Source organism: Aspergillus foveolatus (genome assembly GCF_047715535.1).
Source record: "Aspergillus foveolatus strain CBS 279.81 unplaced genomic scaffold BDW70scaffold_28, whole genome shotgun sequence".
Lineage (NCBI taxonomy): Eukaryota > Fungi > Ascomycota > Eurotiomycetes > Eurotiales > Aspergillaceae > Aspergillus > Aspergillus foveolatus.
Genome location: NW_027396092.1, coordinates 83,667 through 106,781, shown reverse-complemented (window position 1 = coordinate 106,781; position 23,115 = coordinate 83,667). Strand labels below are relative to the sequence as shown.

Here is a 23,115-nt window from a genome sequence, read left to right as displayed (position 1 = left end):
AACACGGAGTAGTGGGAGACGATCCGTAGGATAAGGAGTAAGAAGGATTCTCGAAAGCTAAACCGGCTTTCTGTAACAGCCGGCGTTACTCTTGGGATCCGTGGATCAAAGGCTTTGTCCCAGGACAAGAGAAAAAGGAGGGGCCGTCTTAGAACATTCAAGACATCGCGAATCACAGGTAGTTGGCTCAATTCGATGTCAATAAAGGGGGAGGGGCGAGTCTGGGCACCAAAGTTTGTCGTAACTTACGTGCTTTGAACATCTTCCAGACAACCGACAGCGTCAGATGAATGACAGGGTCAAGATAGACTAGGACGGTGGACCGGTTGCCTCAAAAATGAAGTCAGCGCGGACTGGAAATCAGCCTGCGTTAGATTGTGTCCCTGTATCCTGAACTCTTTGGTGTGTTTGTGAGTGGGCTGAAGAGATCCCCTGATTACAGGGAAAGTATATTGTGCAGGGCAGATCGGCGGATCACTTTTTTAGCGATTGCCTGCATAATCTCTGTGCATTATCTGCTGTCTTCTCGAGACAGCAACAGTCTATACTGATAGGGATTTTTTTTCACCTCTTTTCTTTTTGACCGGGGTGATGTGATGACTGTCGTATTAGCTGTTCACCTAGAGCTTTAGATGATTTGTAGACAGACAATTTGCGTTGTGCTTATCCTTGCCTCATTACATAACACAGGCCCTCCTTAAGAACTATGTATGGAGATATACGTATCGATGCCTACTATCTAAATAGGCAGATAGCATATCTCCAAAGCACTCTATTGCTCATGGAAACTCCTGGGAGATACTAAGCCTACCAATATTTTGCAATCCTGATTCCTACCTCTAATAAATGTCTATGCGCTCAGCGGTCACTCATATCCGCGGCACAATATATAATTTCTGCAAATATAGGGCACATAGCATTGCACGCAAGTACCCCGCGGAGACCTCCGTATGCCGAAATCAATCGAATTCGACCACCTTCCGCTTTGATAAGCGGATTTGCTGTCATCATAGCCGCTCTAGAAGGTCTGGATCTGTGCACACTGACTTTGTATACTTTGCGCTCAGCCAGAATTGCCGAGCTATGCATCGAATACGTCAGCATAGCATGAAGAGAGATAAGAAGGTGAGTGCGTGCAGATGACCTTTGTTGTCTGAGTACCTATGCTCTAGTAGGCGCCTTAATTTCTGCGTTATGTTGCGCGCGATTGGCTGTATAGGCGAATCGTCTAGCGTTGCTGGAGCATCTTGGATCCAGACATTGTACAGAATAGAGGCGGACGGGGTTGTTATTTCCGCGTAACGTAAACTCGTAACAGTCTGATAGAAGATGCTGGAAGCTTGCGGTCCCGGGTATCCTGGGGAGATACATTTTGTTCCCCCGGGCGAGGTCGACGGAATTGTCCAACTACCAGGTATGAATGCCTGCCCTAAACTCTGTACGCAAGCTGAAAGACGCAGGGTGAAGGTGGCTTGATCCAACGAGATGGCAATGTTCTGATAAGAAATCGTCGAGAAGATAGATAATCGCATGGCCATATTGGGTAGAAGGTGTAGATGGTATCCATCAAAATCCATCCACTCGGCGGGGTAAGTAGGTACGCCGGCAGGCCTAGGCGCAGGGCAGCAAAGGAAGCCTGGATCTGATAGCCAATATCTTGACTGCAGGTTCTCGTGCATCCCGCGTTCTAGGCTTTCAATGCACTGATTCCACGTATCGTAGATTTAAACGGTGAGCTCATGTTTCACATATCAAGAGAGCTGGGAGCTGTGCATGGTGACGCGTACATTGTCACAGTAAGCGGAACACTGTGGATGATAGACTTTGATATTTGTACTCGTCGAGATTCAACTTCGTAAAGTCGTCTTTAATGCCGTGAAAGGCTCGGAAGCTTGATTTAGCATATGACTGCTGAGCAGGTGTGAGTGATGTAAATTATCCACAAATCATCATCCTCGTTTGAACATAGATACATACTCGAGTTGATACATCGGTATGTCCCTAAAGTTCTGGGCAAGATAGCCACAAGACCGACGTGGAGGGGATGTTATATATGAGTTTCTGCATTATAGGAGCCCACCTGGGACGAGGTCTTTCTGGCTCCAGCGCGAGGACGGCTGTAAACAAAGACGAGTGCTTGAGTTATTTAATCTAAAGTGAGAAGAAAGAAAAGAATACCGTCCTGCGTACCTACCACAGTCTCTGAGCTCACGCAACGACTCTCCAGAAAAGCTTTTAATTTAGCCTATATGCGTGGTGTTGGCCGAGTACGGGACCTAAGTAGCTGGTACAGGTTTGCCCTGGAATGGTTAAGACCGCGAAAGGGATGCATGACATGCATCTCACGCACAAAAGGGCCAGAGGAAGAATCATCAAATTGTTGAATTCCGTATAGACAGGTGTCTTGACGATACATGCGTTTAGTTATACCCACATCTGTCGTAGATAAGCCCAAACTTTTCGATGCGAGAATGGTCCAGGAACGAGTTAACCTGGATCAAGGTAAGCCTCTAGCTGACCACTCGCAGGCTTTCTCCAGTGCATCTAGCGGTAGCGCTATAGTATGGGACCAGCATTGTCACCGAAAGAACTTTTGTAATCCGACAACGGCAGTAATCATTAGCTCAAGCGCAACTTGAACAACACACTTGCTGAGGTTTGGCAGCTCACGGAGTGCACGTCTTTCCCTCCCTGGAGCATCTCTGCCGATTCAATCGGACTGGTACTTCTATCAGCGCTTGTAATTATCTATCTGAGACATTTGATCACTGTCTTGCGCGAAGCAGCTGAAAGCGGCTGTGGAGATCATAGGTGACGTGAAACCTGATGAACGATGATACTGCACTGTCGGTGGAGCGAAGTTTCTTGCAATATGAGGGAAAAAGAGTACCAAGATGTCTCAGCAAGAAAGTTCGTTTCAGATGAGCCTTTGGATATATCGTAGATGGTGGAAGAGAATATCCATCTAGTTTTGAACGCGGTAGGTGCAATGGGTTCAAGACGAATTGTCCGCTCCCATACTGACGATTCGATCGGCTGCATATTGTATGAAATGATTTTTCAAGGACGAGATGGGTTTAGGTTTTGCGACAATTATTGTTTTTCTCGAATAGAATAGAGGCTGCTTCACTACTTGCGATGCGGGTGTGTGAGATATGACATCTTGGTGCCAGATACTGTGTAAGCTTTGTTAGTGGTATCAGAGACTTTGCATCAACTTAACGGTGAAGTTGCTTCGACTCGACAGCTCAAAAAGTCTTCTCTTAAACGAAGCCCGCATAAGACGTATTCTTTGCAGAGCATCCGAGCAAGGCTAGAATAAGGTTGGAAGAGGTGCCTCGGACGTTGAAAACGGTCTAAACTTGAGACCCAGTCGCCGCGCAGCCGTGAGCGTGGGCCCTTGGAATTGCTCGGCTGGATTCAGAGCGATATATAGTACCTATATCTTCTGTGCCACAAGGCGATCGTAGGATCAAACGGATGTGCTGTTGATTGGTGGATGAAAAACAGTATTCTTAAGAGACTTAAGACTATGAACTCTCATCGACTCGATTAGTTCTTAGATTTAATTGGCTGTGACGAAAATGAGTAATCGCGCTATCCCCAGAAACCGGTAGCAAATTGGACCAGATTATCGACGAGACAAGGATTGTATTCCTGGTGTGGTGCCTGGCGTCGATGACATGACCATGTGCGAATGAATGCGTGGTCTGATCCGGAGACGGCAATACTGCCAATCCCACGGGAGCTAAGACTTACGGCATCGAGGGTAAATATGCAGTGAATGAATTTTTGATAGCGAGGTAGTATCACATACTGGGGCCTTGAGGGTTAATGCGAGGCACGGACGCAATCTGACACTGCCGCGGCGCTGGATGACGGATCGCTCCCATCTTTCGTCACTCTTCTGCACGTGAGGAGTCTGCCTTATTATCTTCGGGCTTTGATCAGAAGCTACTTCGGTGATTTTCGCATCGTTTTTTTGTACCGAATAATTGACGTAGCATGAGTATTATTGATTCACAAGTAAAGTTCCTGGCCCGCAGTGCAGCGAGGTTCTAGTTCGTTCGTACCTCACAGCTGATGTTCCCCACTGTACCAGGGAGTCCTGCATAGCTATCGGCAGGATCGCCATTCGCCACCCAGGATCAAGTATGAGGGGACTGGCAACTGGTCTTTCAGACGGAGATGACGCTCAATGCCCGACGATCAGGATCGAAACCATTTCTGAAAGGGCACTCTGTATTTTGCGGCGCACACAGTTAAGTCTGGTTTGTGGACTGGTCTCGACTGCCGAGTCAGACATGTCTATCCAGGAAATTCGCAGTGTGCGGAGAACCTGTGTCATGCTATGCCGCGGATTCTGGCTTCTGACTCGCAACGAATAAGAGCGGGCCTGGTCAATGCATCCATTCCCATTGAACAGTGGCGGGTCCGCAGTAGCTACTGGTCAGTGATTATCCTGTCGCTAATTGTACAGCTGTGGTTCTCGAGCGTTGGCGACGCCTTGGCCTGCAACGGCTGGGATCCGAGTATGCGCCATTATTATCTCCCTGTCGGTTGAACAATTGCCGTCCGGCTGCCACCCCCGTGGTACTCCGCCAGTGCTTCATATGCATTCCTCTTGTATACTCTCCGTAGGACGTAGGTAAGACCCGACGGAACCCTCGATCTTAAATCTGAGACTCTGTGTGGGTAGGGCTCGTGCTGGGGCTGGGCCGGCTGGAAAGCACTGTTCAATCGGAGGCCGCGAAGTACGTAAGTCCTGGTCAATGCATCGGAAATGCGCCCTCGACCAGGAGTGAAACTTGGAGGAGCCTGCCATTGGGGGGACTGAGACAATACAGGGCGTCCCGTAGATATTCCTGAATCTGGATGGAGAAATTCAGCTAAGTATGAGAAGCGTGGTGGGTGAAGCTGAAAGTAGCTGCTGATCGAATGATCGACTGCCTGGCTGGATGTTGGTCGATGGGTGTAATATTACCGGCAAGCGTAATGGTACTGTCATGTTGTCTCTGACTTTCTGCTGGTCTTTGCGCTCCTCCACCCACTCTCGTCTCTCGTCCCCAGTGCCCACTCTCTGCTGCCAACCTTACCTTCCTGAGTGGAGGGCCCGCCGACTCGTCCCTAAATCCCTCCTGATTCCCCCTTCCCACCTTTGCCCTCATTCTCCCGTCCTCGACTATTCTTCATCCACTTCCTGTTGAGAACCTTTTATCGTGCTCCTGCCACCTTCCGCTCACGCTCGATCACCTTGTCTGCTTACCCGCCTGTCGCTCCCTAGCAGCCCGCCTTCCGCACTCCGCTTACCGCCCCTCCTTCCTCAAGCCTACCGCGGTCGGTTGCCTGCCTCGACATGAGCAACGCCCTTCGTTGAATCGTCAAGTCCCCAGCCAAGGGATGCAGCAGCCCCTGATTGCTCTAATCTCTCTTTTTTTATCATTCGCCCGCCTTCGTTAATTGCTGCGGCCATCCGATGTACGGAACTCGCGTCCTCGATCCATTGGCTGTTGACCAGGGATCAGCGGCGATGAACAAAACAAAGGCCTTGGTGACCGCTTTTGAGAAATTCGAGTACGATTACCCCGAGAAACCGATGGCTAATACCCCGGCCCCGAGAAGCCGGAGCCGTGGAGGAAGCTTGTCATTTTCTCAGAAAGACGTCGTGAGAGACCACTCACCGAAACGACATATAGCGCCCATGAAGTCGCCTAGCCCGGAACCGGCGCCCGCACTGTTTGTGCGGGCCATGTATGATTATGATGCTGATGATCACACAAGTCTGAGTTTCCGACAAGGAGATGTCATTCAGGTTCTCAACCAGCTTGAAACTGGCTGGTGGGACGGTGTCATCAATGGCAACGTTCGGGGCTGGTTTCCCAGTAACTACTGCGCTGTCATTACTGATCTGCGCGAACTTGAGGAACACGTATCACAGGTTCAGGTTCACGACGAAGCCGATATTAGCGCGGACTCTGGTGCTGGTGAGGAAGTAGAAGAGGAACACGACGATGATGCTGACTCTCCTGCAAATGCCCGTGATTCTCAGCCAATTCTACCTATTGAGGGAATGGATCCTCCCAGTCAGCAAGAAGAGGCTGCATTCTGGATTCCTCAAGCGACTCCCGATGGCCGTCTATTCTATTTTAACACACTTACTGGCTACAGCACCATGGAACTTCCCTTTGAAAATCCGTCTGCCAACGACACTGGCCCATATGACCGCAATAACTTTTTCGTACCTGACCAAACTCGACCGCCCCCCGAACTAATGGCTCGCGGGTTTGAGCGTGATGAAGACGACTATGATGGCTCGGCATCTGAGGCTGAGGGTGAATCTCTCATGCTTGCCTCGCACGACTCAATGTCTCGGCGACGCCAGTCGTTTATCGACGGTGTATCGCCCGCCACTTCTTTGGATTCCCTTCACCCCCCATCTGCTACGAAATCCATAAATGAGGGGAAGAGCCCTCTCGGTCGAAGCCCTCATAGACCCTATGGCTCTACAGGCGCAGGAAGCAACACATCGATCTCAGAGCCAATGCACCGGCCTTCAGTTTCATCTCGAGTTTCTCAGCATTTCTTCGACGATCATACCTCAACTCCTATCACCTGGCCCTTACTTGTGGACAACATGTCCCAGGCTGTGGAAGCTTATCGGCAGACATTGTTAAGCGGCGATCGTGCAGAGTTTGTGAGGAAGGCTGAGGACATTTCAGACCACTTGCGCATGCTTTTAGCTGCCGGCTCTGATACTACTGATAACCATTCTGGAAACCCCTCGATAATCTCCGCGAACAAGCCTTTATATCAGCATTTCCGGGATATGATGTCTAAATTTTCCAAACTGGTTCTCTCATCGCACATGGCTGCGGCTGATTGGCCGGGCGCAGACGCTGTCAATAAGTGCCTTCAAGAAGCCGACGGTGTCATGCAAGGGGTCTATGGTTATGTTGAGGTTGCAAGACAGCAACGTGGCGATTACATTCGTCGGATCGTCCCCGGCTTTGTGATGGGTAGCTCTTCGGGCGGCTCCTGGCAGAACAATGGTGTTTCACTAAACGACTCTGATCCCACATCATTTCTGGACCAAGATGGAGCGGACTTGCGACCCGAGCCCACTGTTCCTTTAGAACCAAACGTTCTGGACCATATTGACGTCCTTCGAAGGTCTTTTGTTGGGGCCATCCGCCGCGTGGAGGAGCAGTTGACCCTTAACCAGAAGAAGATTGTTACTCTGGCTGAACACGAGGAACTCAGCGAGTTGATTGCCGCAGCTGCTGTCAAGGTTGTCGAACAATTCCGCCCGTGGGTCTCTGCTGTCGAGTCGATAAATCTGGGACCTCTGGGGACCAGTTTCCAAAATCCCCAGCTCATTGATTTCAGCTCACAGAAGCAACGAGTCTATGATGCCATAGCTGACTTTGTCGTCAGCTGCCAGGCGGTTTCGGCACCGCTTGGTGATGAATGGGCAGAACTTCGCGGTGACTCGCTTGAGGATCGCTTGAATGCTGTTCGGGGTGTTGCCCGACAACTTGAGAATTATGTTTCTCAGATTGGGTTCTCTCTCTCGCTTCTCCTTGAACAGGTGCCCGAAACACCTACTCTACGTAGCGAAAGTCGCATTGGCGGTGATAGTGATGGCTATATGGGCCTGCACAGTCGTTCCGAGTCTCGGTCGACCGAGGTCGGTGTGCCATCAGCACATCCGTTGGACGGGTCTCCCGAGAAAATGCGTCGTAATATGGACAAAGCTCAGAGGTTTTTCGGACAAGCTCCGCCCGCCGCCATTACAAGAGAACCCATTCGAGAACTGGCCCGTGAACCTGAAGAGACACCGTGGTTCTTGAAGATGGATCATGAAGGCGAAGTTTTCTACGACACTAAGAATGACGTGCCGACTCTGAAGTGCGGTACACTGGCAGGGTTGGTGGAGCACTTGACTCGTCATGACAAGCCCGACATGTCTTTCAATAGCACCTTCCTCCTCACTTACCGTTCCTTTACGACCGCATCGGAGCTTTTTGAGATGATCATGCAGCGGTTCAACATTCAACCTCCTTTTGGCTTGAACGCCGATGAGATGCAAATGTGGGTAGACAGGAAGCAAAAGCCGATTCGGTTCCGCGTGGTCAATATCCTGAAGACCTGGTTCGAAAACTACTGGATGGAGCCGAATGACGAGTCGCACATGCAGCTCCTCGAGCGTGCGCATTCCTTCACCAAGGATTCAATTGCAACTACGAAGACGCCTGGTTCGACTCAGCTTCTGGCAGTCATTGAGCAGCGTCTGAGGGGCCAGGATACCACCGTTAAACGACTGGTGCCCACGCAAGCAACGCCCGCCCCGACGCCAATCATTCCCAAGAATATGAAGAAGCTGAAGTTCTTGGATATTGATTGTACAGAGTTCGCCCGTCAGCTGACCATCATCGAATCACGCCTTTACTCCAAGATCAAACCCACGGAGTGTCTAAATAAGACATGGCAGAAGAAAGTTGGCCCTGACGAGCCGGAACCCGCTGCAAATGTGAAGGCTCTGATTCTGCACTCAAACCAGCTGACCAACTGGGTTGCTGAAATGATCCTCAACCAAAGCGATGTGAAGAAGCGAGTGGTTGTCATTAAACATTTTGTGAATGTTGCAGATGTATGTTTTCCTGACCAAGTTTGCGAAACCGTACTAACTCATATTAGAAATGTCGGGCTTTGAACAACTATTCCACACTGACTTCGATTATTTCGGCCCTTGGGACAGCCCCCATTCATCGACTTTCTCGTACATGGGCTCAGGTCAGTGGGCGCACATCTGCCATCCTAGAGCAGATGCGCAGACTTATGGCGAGTACGAAGAACTTTGGTGAATACCGGGAAGCGCTCCATCTTGCCAATCCGCCTTGCATTCCCTTTTTTGGTATGCAATTTAGACCCTAGTTTTTTTTTGCAACAGCCTCTGGGATCCGCTGTAGTTCACAAATAATCTAACTTTGGCAGGTGTGTATCTCACGGACTTGACATTCATCGAGGATGGGATACCATCTCTTACGCCCTCCGAATTGATCAATTTCAACAAACGAACCAAAACGGCGGAGGTTATTCGTGACATCCAACAATACCAGAATTCGCCCTACCTTTTGACACCTGTCACTGAATTACAGGAGTACATTCTCAGTAACTTACAAGGGGCGGGCGATGTGCACGACATGTACGATCGAAGCCTGGAAGTGGAGCCGCGAGAACGTGAAGACGAGAAAATTGCGAGGTACGCCACCGGTGGTAGAGACATGAGTGCTCTGACGTTTGGAACCCTGCTCATGTCATCGCGATAATCCCCCTGCCTTAACCCTATATTGTTCGGACCCAATTTGTCCTCATTCTATTTTTCTTGGCGATACCCACCCACGCTTTTCTGCTTTCTCAAAAAATGGCCCTTTACCGATGATCTGGGTTTGATTCGAGACTAACGGATTGTGCTTTTTGCTACGTAGACTTCTCTCTGAATCAGGATTCCTGTAAGGCGCCGTCTGGGTTTGCGTGACACGGGCCCATCCTGTCGTCTTTGACTGGACGAGGCCGTGTCGAGACTCGGAAAGCCGAAAGGGGGACGATATGATCAGCCTATCAAAATCACTAGCGGCACCCGATACTGCAGCCTGTCTCAGATTCTCTTCAACTCGAAGCACTACTGCAGCTCTGCGCATATGGCGGCTTCCAAAGAACATTCCATCAGTCGGTCACTGGAATTCTTCGTCCCACGGGGCGTATCTGTCAAAAGGACCCCACCTGGGCAGATCGGCGCGATTGATACGCGCCGTCGACTCTGCTCTTGCGCCAAGTGGGCGATATCAAACACGTGCTAGCAATACCACATTAATTTCGATCATGTGAGGTTGCACCAAGCACCACGCCACGCATGATTTTGCAAGTTTCCCTGCTCAGCAGGGGAAGCAGCTTTCTTCAAGCTTCGGCCTACGATAGGATAAGCCGGACAGTGACTTTGTCCATCCCGCCTCATTTCCCGCTCAGGGCTCCTGCGAAGCATCAAATACCACCTCCGACCTTACCACCCATGAACGTCACTCTCTTTTCCCTCGCGCATATGTGAAGCTGCCATTCCTTTGTTCATCATTTTCTTCCTACCCTCTACTCTTGACGCTCCACACTTTCCTACCTCCCTACACATTGTCCGATCTGCTTCATCCTCGACACGCGATGTTTCATGTCACGCGATTTATATTGATCTGACTTGTTGTCTTCTCTTCTTGTAACAATTACCTGATGGTTTATCAGCCAGTCCACTGTTGCTTTTCTGTCTTTACTTTTTCTTTCTCCTTTCTCCTTTTTCTTTTTCTTTCCTTTGCTTTCTCTTTCCCATTTTCCTTTTCTTTCTTTCTTTCTTTTTTTGCCGTTTTTGTCCGGCTGTCATGAATCGCACTTCCAGCCGCTTGATGCTAATGATTGTTACGACGCAGGATACCTAGCGCTTCGCAGGCGCTGTCTTTGCTCCAAGATGATGATTTCTTTTTCTTCTGAAAATATCTCTCTCCCTTTTTTTTCTTACATACATTACCTTGTATATGCTTGGTAATTGCGAAATAAAATCTGGTACATCACAAAGTATCACTTTGCATAAAGAGTGGTTAGCGCTAGTAGAGCCTGAGTCTACCACTGTCGTCGTATTCAAGATATAGCGACTAGGTGCCTCCGCGGTAGCTGATCGAAGGTCGCTGTTTGGCATTGTGTGGTCCTAGGTCTGCTATAACTAAGGTCCACGTCCTGATGCAAACCCACTAAAAGGTCAAAGGTTGCCATCCAAATAGTCTATACGGGGTCGGATACCAAGTGGGGGTCAAATACATAAAATCTGCATATGGAAAGTGGTTGAAAGCCATAGATCATCTCATCATCTGATCATGAGCTAAGTAGACTCTACCGTCTGTTTTCCCCCGATACCCTGAAACAGCTGCATCTTGACTTCGGCGGCTACTAGTCCCTTGACTTCCTCCGATACAATCCGCTGGCCGTCCTTTACTACTCTCTCGAGTTGCTGATCTCTGACCTGGGTAGGGGCGCCCCCTCGAGGCGGGTTGCTCTCAATTCCGCGGGCTACCCGACGAGTCTTCTGGCTGAGGTCGAGCATCTGTTTACTTCCATAGTCGCGAGTGGTGAATAGAGGGCTTTGGCTGAGCGTGGCGACCCAGTACTTATTCCAAAGGAGGGAGAGAATCTCAGTATCAAGGGCGCTTTTAAAAAGTGACACCTCAAGTGAGTAGTAATGAGAAGCGTGTGCTCCAAAGTCCTCGGCTTTGTTGAGCGGTACGGTCTGGTAATCGTCTTCTTCTTGCTCCTCCTTGGGCGGGGTATAGTCCTTAGGGAACGTCCTGAACGCACCGATTTCTACCTTTCCCGCAGAGATCGTACGTTCGGGATCAATGACAACAGCAACAAATGGCCCGCTCATTTGCTGCATATCCTGCGTAGAAACGTCAATGCCCGAAAGCCAGCACCCGTAGCCAGGGTGACTGTGGTACCACCCCACTGCGTTTTCCATCCTCCCTGCTTCCCGACACGACTGGAGATATGAGACCATATACTCGTTTGCTTCGTCTTGCGCGTTAACTCGAGTCTCTGTGCCCTCGACGGGAAGGCGGAAGGCGTCTGTTACGACGAATGTGTTGGGGAGGATGTAGCCTTGCATCAGACCCATGACTTCGAGCGAACCGCCGGAGCGGGCGTGCATAACCATTTTCAGGAGAGCGACGGCGGAGACTCGAACTGATTTGAAATAGTGAGGGTCTTTTGTCCATGGACGGGCATCACTAAGGTATTTGTGGGTTTCCTCGTCGTATTTGTAGAGGGCGTCTCGTTGGGGATCAATTAGGGTAACAGCATTTTCTAGCTCTACGAGCCGTAAGAATCAGAGGATCATGAAGTAGAAGATCTCAGTACTAACCCCAGGATAGTTGAGCAGCTTGCATCATGATTGTCAGGTGGGGATATCCCCGATGACGGCGAGGATCTGAGCGCTAGTAAGGCTATTTAATGATTTGGAGAATAAGCTCAATCAGGCTTGATTATGCAATAAATAAAGCTGGCCAAGCACGATTTGAATCAAGGTAATGAGTTGGTCATTAATAGTCTATCCGATAGATACGGAGAGGTGCTGGAGCTGTTGCGGAGAAGCATCGAAGGCGGTGGGGTAGAGCCGGCAGAAGCGGGCGGGGCAAAGCTGAGTCAGCGGTTGCCTGAGAGACTGCGATCAGATCAACAAATCCTTGGAAGCGGATCTCAGTGCGGCGCAAAGGTCAGCAACACCTCCAAGAAACAATAATAATTATCCTGTATCTGCCCCCTCTGCCCCCTCTGCCCCCTCAGCTCCCTGCCTCCACTCCACTCCCTTGCCGTCACGTTGCTGGGTGCATATAAGCTGTGCGGGTCCCTCATCCGGGAATTTGTTTTTCATTGTTGATTTGTGGTTTCGCGTGGCATTCACCTTGTCGCTCTCTTCTCAGGCGCATTGCCGCCGCGTCCGTACATGACTGACTGTCAGCGGGTCACATCTCGGAGATTATTGATATCTTGAGGTTGTTACTTTGACAGCTATCTCTTGGAGCTTGAGTCACAATGGGCGTTGATACAAGCTACTTGACCACCCAGGTCAATAATATTGTCAGCCAGCTCCACGGGATTTTCGATGAGATCGGAGTTCCCAGTCATGAGCGCGAGTCTCGAGAAGCAGAGGTATATTTACATTACCCTGTAAATCGCATACGTGAGGCTGACAGCTGTGACAGCTCTTCAGCGCGCTATCAGAGACACTCAACAACCACTTGAAGCTTGTCGACGAGTAAGTGTGACTGTAAAAAGAGAACTGCTGCGTCGCTCTAACCAATTTACTTTCAGCGAGAAGAATGCGATGACAGAAGAAGCGCATAAACTCATCAATGCGATTCAACAAATGGAGGAGTCCCTGGTTGACGAGAAAGCCAATGGCCAGTACAGTCTCGACAACGATGATCTCCAGGTTACTTATCCCCTTAATCGCTGCGTCGCCTTCCTCCGAGAACAACACAGCGCAATCAGCAAACTACATAGGCAGCGGTTTGAACAAGTGAAGAGTACGCTGTTCCCTAATGCTCCGAAATTAAAGTTGCTAACAACATACAGAACTGGTCGAAGCCCTCGAGTCATATTCGTCCCACCTCGAACCCTCCTTCGTTACACTCGAGCTTCCTCCCACGGCTCCTGGATCTTCGGTTGCTCCGAGTTTCGATCTCTCCCCAACGTACGTTACGGCCCTCGATAACGAGTTTACTAGAGTATACGAAGAATACCACCGCCGTCTTGAGCTTGTGACCACAACATGCGAAGAAATCATCAAGCTCTGGGCCGAGCTTGGGACGCCTCAGGCACAGACTGATTCCAGTATTGTTCAGCACTATCGCGAGTCGCCCGAACAACTAGGACTTCATGAATCGGACTTGGCAAACTTGCTCGCGCGTAGGGAGAAACTGCTGGATGAAAAAAGAGGGCGCGAGCGCAAGCTGAAAGATCTCAAACACGCCGTTGAAGGACTCTGGGAACGCTTTGGCGTCGAGGAATGTGACAGAAAGGCTTTCCTCGCTGCGAACCGTGGCTGCGGCCTTCGCACTATCAACGAGTTTGAAGAGGAACTTTCCCGTCTAAACGAGTTAAAGAGGCAGAACCTACACCTTTTCGTGGAGGACGCACGGTGCCGCCTGCAGGAGCTGTGGGACGGGTTGTATTATTCGGAAGAAGAAATGTTGGACTTTACACCCGCCTTCTCTGATGTTTACAGCGATGCACTCTTGGAGGCTCATGAGGCGGAGATTGCACGCCTAGAAGCTTTGAAAGAACAGCGCGCGCCAATCCTGAATTTAATCGACAAACATCGAAGCCTTCTTGCAGAACGGGAGGCTTTGGCTGTTTCCAGCCAGGACGCGTCTCGGTTAATGGCACGCGGAAACAAGGGGGAACGGCGTGATCCCGGAAAGCTACTGAGAGAGGAGAAGATGAGAAAAAGAATCGCCAAGGAGTTGCCGAAGGTTGAGACCGACCTCAGGAAAGAATTGGAGAATTTCGAGGACGAGTACGGACGGCCGTTCCTGGTTCAGGGAGAAAGATATCTCGATGAACTCACCAAAGTAGCTGCGAAGCCTCCGGCACGTTCCAAGACACCTGGTCCGTCAAGTACGACGAAACGCAACGCTCCCCCAGCTCGTCCTGCCAGCGCCATGAACCGTCCCGGAAGCTCTATGAGGGGTCCTCCCCCGCCTCGTTCCACGACAAAAACACCGACAAGCCAACCCACCAAGTACAACACTGTTGGTGCATCTCGGTCAGGAGCCAAGTCACCGACGAAAATCCCGGCCAGAGTCCCGTTGAGCAATATGCCCCATGGAAACAATTCTGCTGACCGCCGTGGTCCGGGTACATACTCTTCGAGCACGGTGAATGGTAAACTGCCTTCGTCTCGCGCGCCACCACCGAGGATGCGAGCCCTGACGGCAACTGACAAAGAAGAGCGAGGAAGCTACCTGTTTGAACCTCCTCGCTGCGCGAGCGCCATGTCCAATTCATTTGTCCGGCCAGTTAGCCCCGAAGATGTGTATGATGATCGCCAACGTTCCTTCATGAGCTCCTCCATATTTTCGCAACGTTCAACCGGATTCTCTCAATCATCACAATCCTCTGCTTCGTCTGTGTCGCTCAAGTCGTCCCTGCAGGGACAATTCCCGCGACCTAACCCGTACCTGCAGCACGCCCCACCACCTCCGGCCCCCAGGCAAGTGTCCAATGCTTCTTCCGCCTCCGCTGCCGATACGATAACGACGGGATCCGAGAACTGGGAGACGTTTGACGACGGATCAGAGTCGGACGGTGACGCGAGTGAAGCGTACTACGCCAGACTTAGGGCAGCGCATGGAAAACGCCTGGCGCCGGAGGACCAGCAGCCCTCGATATCGTTGGCTGGCAAGAAGGCGAAGGGAATCCGAAGCGTTAGCCCCGATGAACCGATTGGAAGACATATGGTACGAGTGGCCGGAAGTGATAACGGCTGGACCGATGACATGGAGGCTTACTAAAAAGTTACCACCCTCGTTACTGCTCCACGAGCCGCTCGTTACAATCCTACAGAAATCCGTTATGAGACATCTGACCTGATGACTCCCACGACCAGACCTGACACAGTCAACATTACCCACGGCTAATGTCCTATCACCTGCAGTGGCAGTCTAATATTTCTATGTTCGAATTCTGGTATTCACTTGGTATTTCTGACCTGTCTTTACAGTCACGCTACTTCCGGGGACCGGCCTGGACTCCAGATCCTCGAGAGGTCGCGAACTCGTTGGAAGCCTGTTGTCTTCTTCTACTATGGTTTTGGCCCGTGTGCTTAAATAATGCTGCGCCCTTTATGATTTAATATTGGCTTTCTTTGTGAGACCCCCTTTTATTTTATATGGTTCCTGGCGGTTGTGTTGATTTTGTGATTTGCGCCAGTCGCAGGCATGCTCGTTATGTGTTTGATATCAGCAAGCGTATATTGATTTAGCTCGTGAATTGAAAATCTCTTTTTTTTTTTTTTTGTTTCCCTTGGTGTAACCTGACTGAACCACGAAATCTTGTCTGTTAGAGCTTATCTTAAGCTCTTCGTATACGCCATAGAGCATAGTGTTTCGAGTAATTGAATAGACCCTGACCGATTGACTCGGATGTTTTAGTGACCGCTGGTTATATCAATGCAAACTCTCCCTCTTCTTCTCCTTTAACTATTCTATCTTGACCAACAATTCTTTTATAGCTGACCGATTACGTACCAACTGACCAAATACTGCATCAGAATGCATCTCACCTATATTTTAGCGGGCCTCATGCCCCCCATCACCCTAGGTTCGTCGAGCGTCATTATCTTAAAAGAACAGGATAAGGCGGCCGGTAGACAGGGTAATTATTGTGGCGATGGCAAAGGAGGAGACGGCGAGCCGCGCGTCTGCTATCGCGAGTGTTTTTTTGGGAAGCCAAATTGTCCAGAGAATATGGTGATTTCTATCTATCTCCCAGCGTGCATTGTAAATGGCATGAGTTGGGATGAGCTAACAGGTTGATTTGGCAATGTAGTATCCCCTATAAAGGCGTACGCTTGTTCTCCAGCCTTCTTTGAGCCCTTCCGCAACGTGAAATATAGAAACTAAACCACTAACCCAGCTTAGGGATAATGCTGGACCTGCTGTCTACGTCAGGAATCCGATTCCAAGCCACAGATCAAAGTTAAATGTCCGCCGGCTATTGTCGAGGTCGAACTTGATGGATTTGCAGATGAGGACCGTGAGGCTCTTTAGAAGCTACCAAGGCACTGGCAGCAATTCAACTTCCGTCTGTTTCTCTTCCTTAGTGACTTGACATAGGCGGTATCGCAATGGCAAAAACAGGCTGATGCTAATGTGATAGTTTTAGACTGCGATGCAGTGCAATGCGATATTTTGCAGGGCGAGCAGTGCTGTCTTTGTTGGATGCGCGGTGTACTCTTCGCCTCCCATGAGTATACGTAATGCTTTAGTTCCAGAGGATAGAAGAGGCCGTGTTTGAGTGCAAAAGAAATGATCTTGGGTGATAGAAAACTGAATGGTGGAGAACTCGTGGCTTATAGGATCTTGGCTAGTCGCCTATGCATGTGGACCGGCGGTACTCGTGTAAGCTATAGCTCCAGAATGGAAAACTATACTGCTGGTATAAGAAGAGAATAATTAGACCTACAACTATCGAGCCCCATTGATTTGCGACTCTCGTATCTCGTCTCCTTGCCAAAGAGGTGGGGGAGAAGGCATAGAATATTGCTAGTGAGTGATGAGGTGGATGAGTTGGTGAGTCTTGCACAGCACAACTAGACTGGGACTTGCGGCTCTCCATGGTCATCGAGCCCAGTTCCGTATGCCTTCACCCGACTGTGGTTCTTGAAGCCGCAAACATGGATGGTTTTTACCAGCTAGAGCACTCAGCAGTTCGACCGCGATGGGCCTGCTCCATGCACCGATCTTCTCAGAGGCCCTCTACTTCTCCATTTCAGTTACCTAGTAGGTATTTATGACAGCTAAGACAACGAGCCTATCAGAACATTCAGACAACCATTCTGGCGCTCATATTCAGAATACTAAGCATGGAGAGGAGAAATATGTACACGAAGGAATCATTTTGTGGGATGTCTTGACGAGGCGAAGCCTAACCTTATCTAATAGGCGGTCAATGACGGCAGAAGTCGATACACGATGAAGCGAGATAATCGCTTGTTACAGTCCTAGCACCATGCCTAGAAATGCTGCTCTGTAGTCCAGGCTAGCTCATGATCACGGTACGCGGGACCGTGACAACAGCTAGCAAAGCCTCGTATCTACCCTGTTAAAATAACTAAAATAAATAAAATCAAAAAAAAAAAAACAACACAATAAAGTATAATATGCGGGCTTGTTTGTCAAGCGGCGATGTTGCAATGAGCAAGGGTTTGATTGATGTATGAAGTATGATTGATTGTTGTTCTTTTCTAAAGCTACGCTAATGATATCATTTAATATTCTGGCCGGCGGCAGACCGTCTGCGTCACGAGCCGGGCCATCATCCTACGAGCCGCGAGCCAGGCTCGATATGAAATATGGCAACAGGCGATCTAGCTCTTCCGTAGCGACTGCTGCTCCAGGGCACCGGAGGTAGGGGTTTAGGTCAAGTCGGTGGCGGGATATCAGATGCATATGCTCGATCACGCATATTGCCGCCGGATGACAGCGACAAAAAGAGTCAAGGAGATTTTGCGAGGCCAGTCAGGAACGGAGTTCTGGTAGCGGAGCGGGAGTTGGAGCAGCGCAGTACTTAAATTTGAGTACAGGGAACTCCCCAGCATGACAGGGCAGGACAGGCAAAGAACGAAACTCCGAATGAAAATCCCAACGTAGCACTACGTCTGCCTACCGATTACCCTCGCTTAAGCTTCATAGAAACCACAGAGGCTAAAGACTCCAGAGTACAGAGACTGCAGTTAGAGACTCCCTACAGAAATGGAGGGTGAGCAAAGGGGCCGTTCTGGCGATGCCCCCACCTGAGCCCTAATTCCAGCGGCAGCCATTCACCACACCTGAAGGTAGGCATATCACCCTGTCAAAGTTCATGGCAATTCTTCGTCTCCCCCGGCACGAAAAGCAGATAGTAGTCTCAATTGGGATAGACACACAGGAATGGTCTAGGAATGTGGTAACTCACAATTTAGGTACCCTCCAGTAGCAACAATTTCATCAAGGCGCTTGCCACGCACTCATAACCAACGACCCGCATCGAACAAACCGCCGTACGTGCTATAAAACCTCGTGACTGCTCGTTAAAGGCTGTCTCTAGACATAGAGGAATGTTTTTGTTTTCAATCTCGCACTGACTCGTTCCGAAGAAGTGACTATCGCATGCGCAGCGCTAGCTTGCATGTGCCGTGACCTGGGTTCTCCATCGCGGTCAATGGAGATTGCCTTGCTGCTGTAATGGTACGAGGACGATAGCACTTGCAAATAGGAGTTGCGGAAGAGGATGAGGTGCGAGGAAGTGTAGGACTTCGTGTTGTAAAACCTAGCACTGCAAGGGTTAGATGTTAAAGATATGGATGAGCTCAGACAGACCTCGGTCGTAACGGCAACGCCGTCTATAGCATTCGCAGACATGGTCAGCTTCCTAGGCTGTCTTCTCAGGGGCCGTTTCCCTCTCTTCTGTGCCAGAAATGATGTTTCCCGTATGAGTTAGACCTGCTCTGAGTTAATGGGTCTTGTCCAGGACGCTAAAATTATCCATCCCGCCTACAATTGCGAGCCTGTATGTTGCCCTTGCTTTGTTGCTGTTGGTAGCTTCGCATCCAAGAGCTGTTCGATACCTTTTAGACAAAGGATACATCCCAACGTTTTGACAAACCATGCATATATTGGTAGCACATCTAACTTTGAGTCTGGTCGGGTTACAGGAGGAGGGGAGGGTTTCTCGGTATATGGGGAAGATCCAGCTCTCTGGCCTACGCAAGAGATCAAGCTGATACGTCTGACGCTTGAGCACAGAGTCCATCAGCAGAAGAAGGCACTAATTATTGTGGCTCAAGATTCTAATCCTAGACAAGAATAGTTTTACGTACAGTCAGAGCCACGTTCCCCTCTGGGCCGGATGTCAAAAGCGGATTTCATCATGGTCCCAGAGAACAAGCAACTGTGTGTGTGTGGCGGTATATTGTAGTCAAGCTTAGAGTCAAGCGAGAACAGCCGTAATTCAACGCAATTAGCGTTTGTATTGTGAATAAACTGGAATCTAACATGGTTGGGACTCGCACCTGGGACACTCCAGTTGGTCATCCTCTTGAAGGTTCCATTCACTTCCTAGGTCTTTGCAGTTTTCTAGAGCATACTACTGGACTCTCTGGTTAGTAGGACTGTTGTTGCCATCGTTAAAAGGCAGCGATATGTGCGTTGGGATGTGTAGGCCCTCTATTCTGATTAAGAGACCAGTTTCCTTCTGGGGTGTCAGCCCCCTAAGGCGGACATAGAAGGTCCGGATATGATAAGACAGGGTGTGTTGGAAGGCAAAGAGATGTCGGAGAGAGGAAGAGTATTAAAGGATCAATTAAATCATGGCTGGTATAAGTATGCATTTATCAGCTTCGACGTAATCAATCACAGCCCGTACGATGACAAGCCCTCAAGCGGGTGGTATATTGGCTGGCGAGAAGGAAATATTCGCTGCAATAGATCAAGAGTGATTACGGAGAAAAACCACTGAGTTCCAGCCTACCGCCCCTTTCCACCAGAGATATCCTGTCCAAGCCGGTACCCACCGACCTTCTCCCACTCGACCTTCTGCCTCGTGATGGGAAGCTGTCTCCGCAGAGATTTGAAGGCACCCTCCGCCATCTGACCAAACGCTTTGTTGAGCTCTTCCTGGTAGTTACGCTCGGCAGAGGCAATGCGCGAAATGATGCTCTCGGCGCTGGCGTTCGGTACAGAAATGTTCAGCGGCTTCTTTGTGTTCAGGGCGACGTTTCCGTCTTCGTAGTAGTGCACGTCGACGTGGATCTTGCCCGTTACTGTGGTGGAGTCACCTACGGGGATCTGGTAGATAGAGCGGTATCGGCCGTTCCTGGAAGCCAACATCCAACATGTCAAGAGGCTGAGCCCAAAGCTTTTCTGTTTCCTTAACGCTGACTTACCAGAAGTTGTTGGGAGAGTAACGGTTCGCGACCAGTAAGATAGCAATAGCCGAGTCGTTTTCGATTGGGTATACGCCGTACGAGGAGGAAGGGTAGTGCTCCCGAGCATGTGCCCCCAGTGCCTTGAGGAGCGATTTGCTGAAAAACCATCAGCATATAGCTGCAAGAGATCCTCTCAGTCACTTACATCAAATCCGCATTCTGTGATTCCAAAACATATGACTGCGCCGCGGAAGCGCTCTGTCCGCCGCAATACAATGTCAGCACTCTGTTCCAACCCCGCAATATCGGCGATCCTCACTTGCGTAATGTGGTCGACTTCAAAGGACGTCTGGCTTTCCACATCAAAGTATCTGTTCCCCTCTAGCTTGTTGAATTCGGACACAATGACCTGCCGTTACAGTTATTAGTCATGAAGCTACCTTGTATCGAGCTTCGTAGAACCGACAACCCACCTCCTGACTAGCTCCAGGGAGCTTCACCGTCGCCAGCTGCGATTCGTTGTATCGTTCGAATGCGGGTGCAAGCGACGGGATTATGTCATCGCCGTCGGAGGTAAGAGTTTTGATATCTGGAAGTCAGGGAATATGATATTCAGTGACAGCTCGGTAGATGAGAGATCGTGGTGTTGCGAGAGGTGTGCAGCTAGAGTGGGAGGGAGAATATGCGGTAGGAAATACCGGAAACAACATCAGCAAGCTACAAGAGCAGATTAGCGAATTGTCCAAGTGCATACATCTGCAGGTGAGCTGTCGTACCTCGCCTGGCGGGGCACCTTCGATGAAGGAGGATGCAAGTTCGACGGTCGATGCCATTGGAGTAAGGTGAGCTTGAGTAGGGAACGAAATGGAAGATTAATGTCGCGCGTAACAGTAGAGCGGATTATATCCAGAAGTGTAGCAATGAGAGCTGAAGCGGGGAGTGAGGAGGACTCCGGTGTCAACAAGCACCTCCACGTAGCGCGATAGCCGCGGAACGGCACGTGGGCGGTGATCCGGCGCATGGGGCGTTTGCTACAGTACGCATTACAAGAAGGACCCGAGGAACTGATGCTGAAAAAATCACTATTGGAGTCCTTCATGGCTGTATTTCCGCCTGTCTATTGTGTGTATGTGTTTCACGACCCGGCAAGATTGCGGACAGAACACCTTCTAGCTAATCCCTAAAGTATATATTGAGAACTATACCGAGGCGATCCGTATGCAGAAACCTTTTTGAGTGATCTGAGTCATTTCGAACCCGCATTGATCATGTCACAGGCGTTACAACTACTAGTTAACCTATTGATAGGGAATGGGCCAGCGACAATTAGTAGATATTGATCGCATTGACATTATCTCCATCCATATCAACCCTCTCCCTCGCCTATTTCGCTCCCTTCCTGCTACCGCTAGAGTGCTGTTATTATCTGCTCATCTACCGTATCAGGAAAAGTTCTTGGAGAAGTACAGGGATATGCATAGAAGTATTGTTAGCCGAGCCGAGACTATAGAGGTGTTATGAGACGATTAACCTGTATTGGCGGCTGTTGGGCGTCATATCCTTCATCCTTTTCTGGAAGAACCTCCAGCCACTTGTAAATGTCTCTGTACGGCGTATAGCAGCAATGTAAGGAGCCGTACTGACTGCATCATAACCATTATAGTCTAGATGATTTCCTATCTCGGCGGGATCACTCAACCCTGCGATTCGCTGGACGTACCGCTGTATTTTCAGTAGTGGCCAGCTTGGGAGCGGCAAATGCTCATGATCATGAGAAGTGATAGTGAGAATATCACCAGAAGCAATAGCTCTGCATACTGGCTCCCCATAGTCTGCAAGAGTGCCAGTAAACACCGGTAACGAATAGCTTCGTCGCCGTATAGCCCACGAGAGGACTCAGGCTCTGTCAGGATATCAAGCTCGGCCACTCCATTTGATGACCTCTTTTGCAAATGAACGTCGACCTTTAGTGTCCTGGATCAGAGGGCTCGTAGGTTTCGTTCATGGCCGAATATTTCTGCGTTCCATCTCTGCACACGATTCTTCTCCCAAAATACGTTCATGATGTCCCGAAATCTCCCGACAGCTCTTGGTTCACGGGCGGAAACTTTGAGAAGGCGACGTGGATATGCAGGCGACATCTGGTTCTGCCAGCCCAGTACGGATGCACTTGTTGTCTCGCTTCTTGCACTACTATAACATCAGCTGATTGAATTTGATGTAAGAAATGACTAACATTACGACTCGCCGCATTCAAGCGCTCAGAATGGCTTGCGCTAGTGGTTGAATCCTTGCTGCACTTATTATTCGGAGTCTAGTTAGGGTTGAATCAAAACTCCTAAAACTCCCCTCACAAGAATGAACAGAACTTACATTGGTCAATCATTACACCACAAGTCTTGATCGTAGCCTTTAGTATAAATTCAACTAGTTCAATATCATGAGTTTGTTTCTGCAAGGGCGATCAATTTTCCAGCTTCGAGATGTCGGCAACCTGGCAAATTGCCCAGAAAGAGGCGGAATTTTATCTCTGCTTAATTCTTCTTGCAAGACGTCTCAGTCGACAGAAAATTGTCTCCGTGTCTCCGAGCGTACGTTTCAGCACTCGTTTTTCAAATAACAGACAGCGGCCTAGAGCGCTTGGACACAGAATGTGAAGTCATGCTAAAAGCCTCGGAGCAAAGTGGTATACTCACCCAATATGCCGATTTGTTCACTAGACGAAGATCATTATCTTGACTGGTAAACTGCTCGCGATAGATTATCGATATCATTATCGAGTGGCTCTGACTCAGTGGCCAAGGTGAATCGTTGCATGCAATTCGCGTAACTCTGTAGTTGTACTTTACCCAGTTAACGCTTCACGTAACACGATGAAACTTCGCGAAGAACAA

The 23,115-nt window shown here is 49.6% G+C and overlaps 5 protein-coding genes across 5 annotated transcripts; 3 read left to right on the top strand and 2 right to left on the bottom strand.

The window, feature by feature from the left end:
• The first annotated feature begins 1,764 nt into the window (after positions 1-1,764).
• On the top strand, positions 1,765-2,590 carry BDW70DRAFT_137391 (uncharacterized protein). The gene is made up of 3 exons (XM_073737028.1): positions 1,765-1,911; positions 1,978-2,117; positions 2,191-2,590. Exons 2-3 carry the CDS (start codon positions 2,045-2,047, stop codon positions 2,382-2,384), a joined length of 267 nt encoding a protein of 88 aa, XP_073595400.1. The 5' UTR covers positions 1,765-1,911; positions 1,978-2,044; the 3' UTR covers positions 2,385-2,590.
• Positions 2,591-5,476: 2,886 nt separating this feature from the next.
• On the top strand, positions 5,477-9,329 carry BDW70DRAFT_150718 (putative cell division control protein Cdc25; the record flags this gene model as incomplete). The annotated part of the gene is made up of 3 exons (XM_073739196.1): positions 5,477-8,650; positions 8,698-8,914; positions 8,995-9,329. 3 exons carry the CDS (start codon positions 5,477-5,479, stop codon positions 9,327-9,329), a joined length of 3,726 nt encoding a protein of 1,241 aa, XP_073595399.1.
• Positions 9,330-10,828: 1,499 nt separating this feature from the next.
• Positions 10,829-12,123, bottom strand: BDW70DRAFT_58740 (Mov34/MPN/PAD-1 family protein). The gene is made up of 2 exons (XM_073744342.1): positions 11,954-12,123; positions 10,829-11,901 (listed from the first exon to the last, which is right to left on the bottom strand). Exons 1-2 carry the CDS (start codon positions 11,979-11,981, stop codon positions 10,919-10,921), a joined length of 1,011 nt encoding a protein of 336 aa, XP_073595398.1. The 5' UTR covers positions 11,982-12,123; the 3' UTR covers positions 10,829-10,918.
• A 411-nt stretch (positions 12,124-12,534) lies between these two features.
• BDW70DRAFT_58719 (putative microtubule associated protein (Ase1)) lies at positions 12,535-15,291 on the top strand. The gene is made up of 4 exons (XM_073744341.1): positions 12,535-12,741; positions 12,795-12,847; positions 12,904-13,118; positions 13,168-15,291. The coding sequence occupies exons 1-4, from the start codon at positions 12,625-12,627 to the stop codon at positions 15,105-15,107; spliced, it is 2,325 nt and encodes a 774-aa protein (XP_073595397.1). The 5' UTR covers positions 12,535-12,624; the 3' UTR covers positions 15,108-15,291.
• A 4,344-nt stretch (positions 15,292-19,635) lies between these two features.
• Positions 19,636-21,132, bottom strand: BDW70DRAFT_137377 (F-actin-capping protein subunit alpha). The gene is made up of 7 exons (XM_073737027.1): positions 20,998-21,132; positions 20,920-20,938; positions 20,695-20,810; positions 20,541-20,630; positions 20,427-20,479; positions 20,240-20,377; positions 19,636-20,169 (listed from the first exon to the last, which is right to left on the bottom strand). The coding sequence occupies exons 1-7, from the start codon at positions 21,052-21,054 to the stop codon at positions 19,821-19,823; spliced, it is 822 nt and encodes a 273-aa protein (XP_073595396.1). The 5' UTR covers positions 21,055-21,132; the 3' UTR covers positions 19,636-19,820.
• Positions 21,133-23,115: the final 1,983 nt, after the last annotated feature.

Bases quoted from the DNA above. Each gene is read 5' to 3' on its own strand.
- BDW70DRAFT_137391 (XM_073737028.1), top strand. From the start codon at position 2,045: ATGTTATATATGAGTTTCTGCATTATAGGAGCCCACCTGGGACGAGGT. The intron at 2,118-2,190 runs CTGTAAACAAAG...CGTCCTGCGTAC, and splicing joins TGGCTCCAGCGCGAGGACGG to CTACCACAGTCTCTGAGCTC.
- BDW70DRAFT_58740 (XM_073744342.1), bottom strand. From the start codon at position 11,981: ATGATGCAAGCTGCTCAACTATCCTGGG. The intron at 11,902-11,953 runs GTTAGTACTGAG...TACGGCTCGTAG, and splicing joins AGCTGCTCAACTATCCTGGG to AGCTAGAAAATGCTGTTACC.
- BDW70DRAFT_58719 (XM_073744341.1), top strand. From the start codon at position 12,625: ATGGGCGTTGATACAAGCTACTTGACCACCCAGGTCAATAATATTGTC. The intron at 12,742-12,794 runs GTATATTTACAT...CAGCTGTGACAG, and splicing joins GCGAGTCTCGAGAAGCAGAG to CTCTTCAGCGCGCTATCAGA. The intron at 13,119-13,167 runs GTACGCTGTTCC...AACAACATACAG, and splicing joins GCGGTTTGAACAAGTGAAGA to AACTGGTCGAAGCCCTCGAG.
- BDW70DRAFT_137377 (XM_073737027.1), bottom strand. From the start codon at position 21,054: ATGGCATCGACCGTCGAACTTGCATCCTCCTTCATCGAAGGTGCCCCG. The intron at 20,480-20,540 runs GTGAGGATCGCC...TGCGGCGGACAG, and splicing joins AAGTCGACCACATTACGCAA to AGCGCTTCCGCGGCGCAGTC. The intron at 20,378-20,426 runs GTAAGTGACTGA...ATGGTTTTTCAG, and splicing joins TCACAGAATGCGGATTTGAT to CAAATCGCTCCTCAAGGCAC.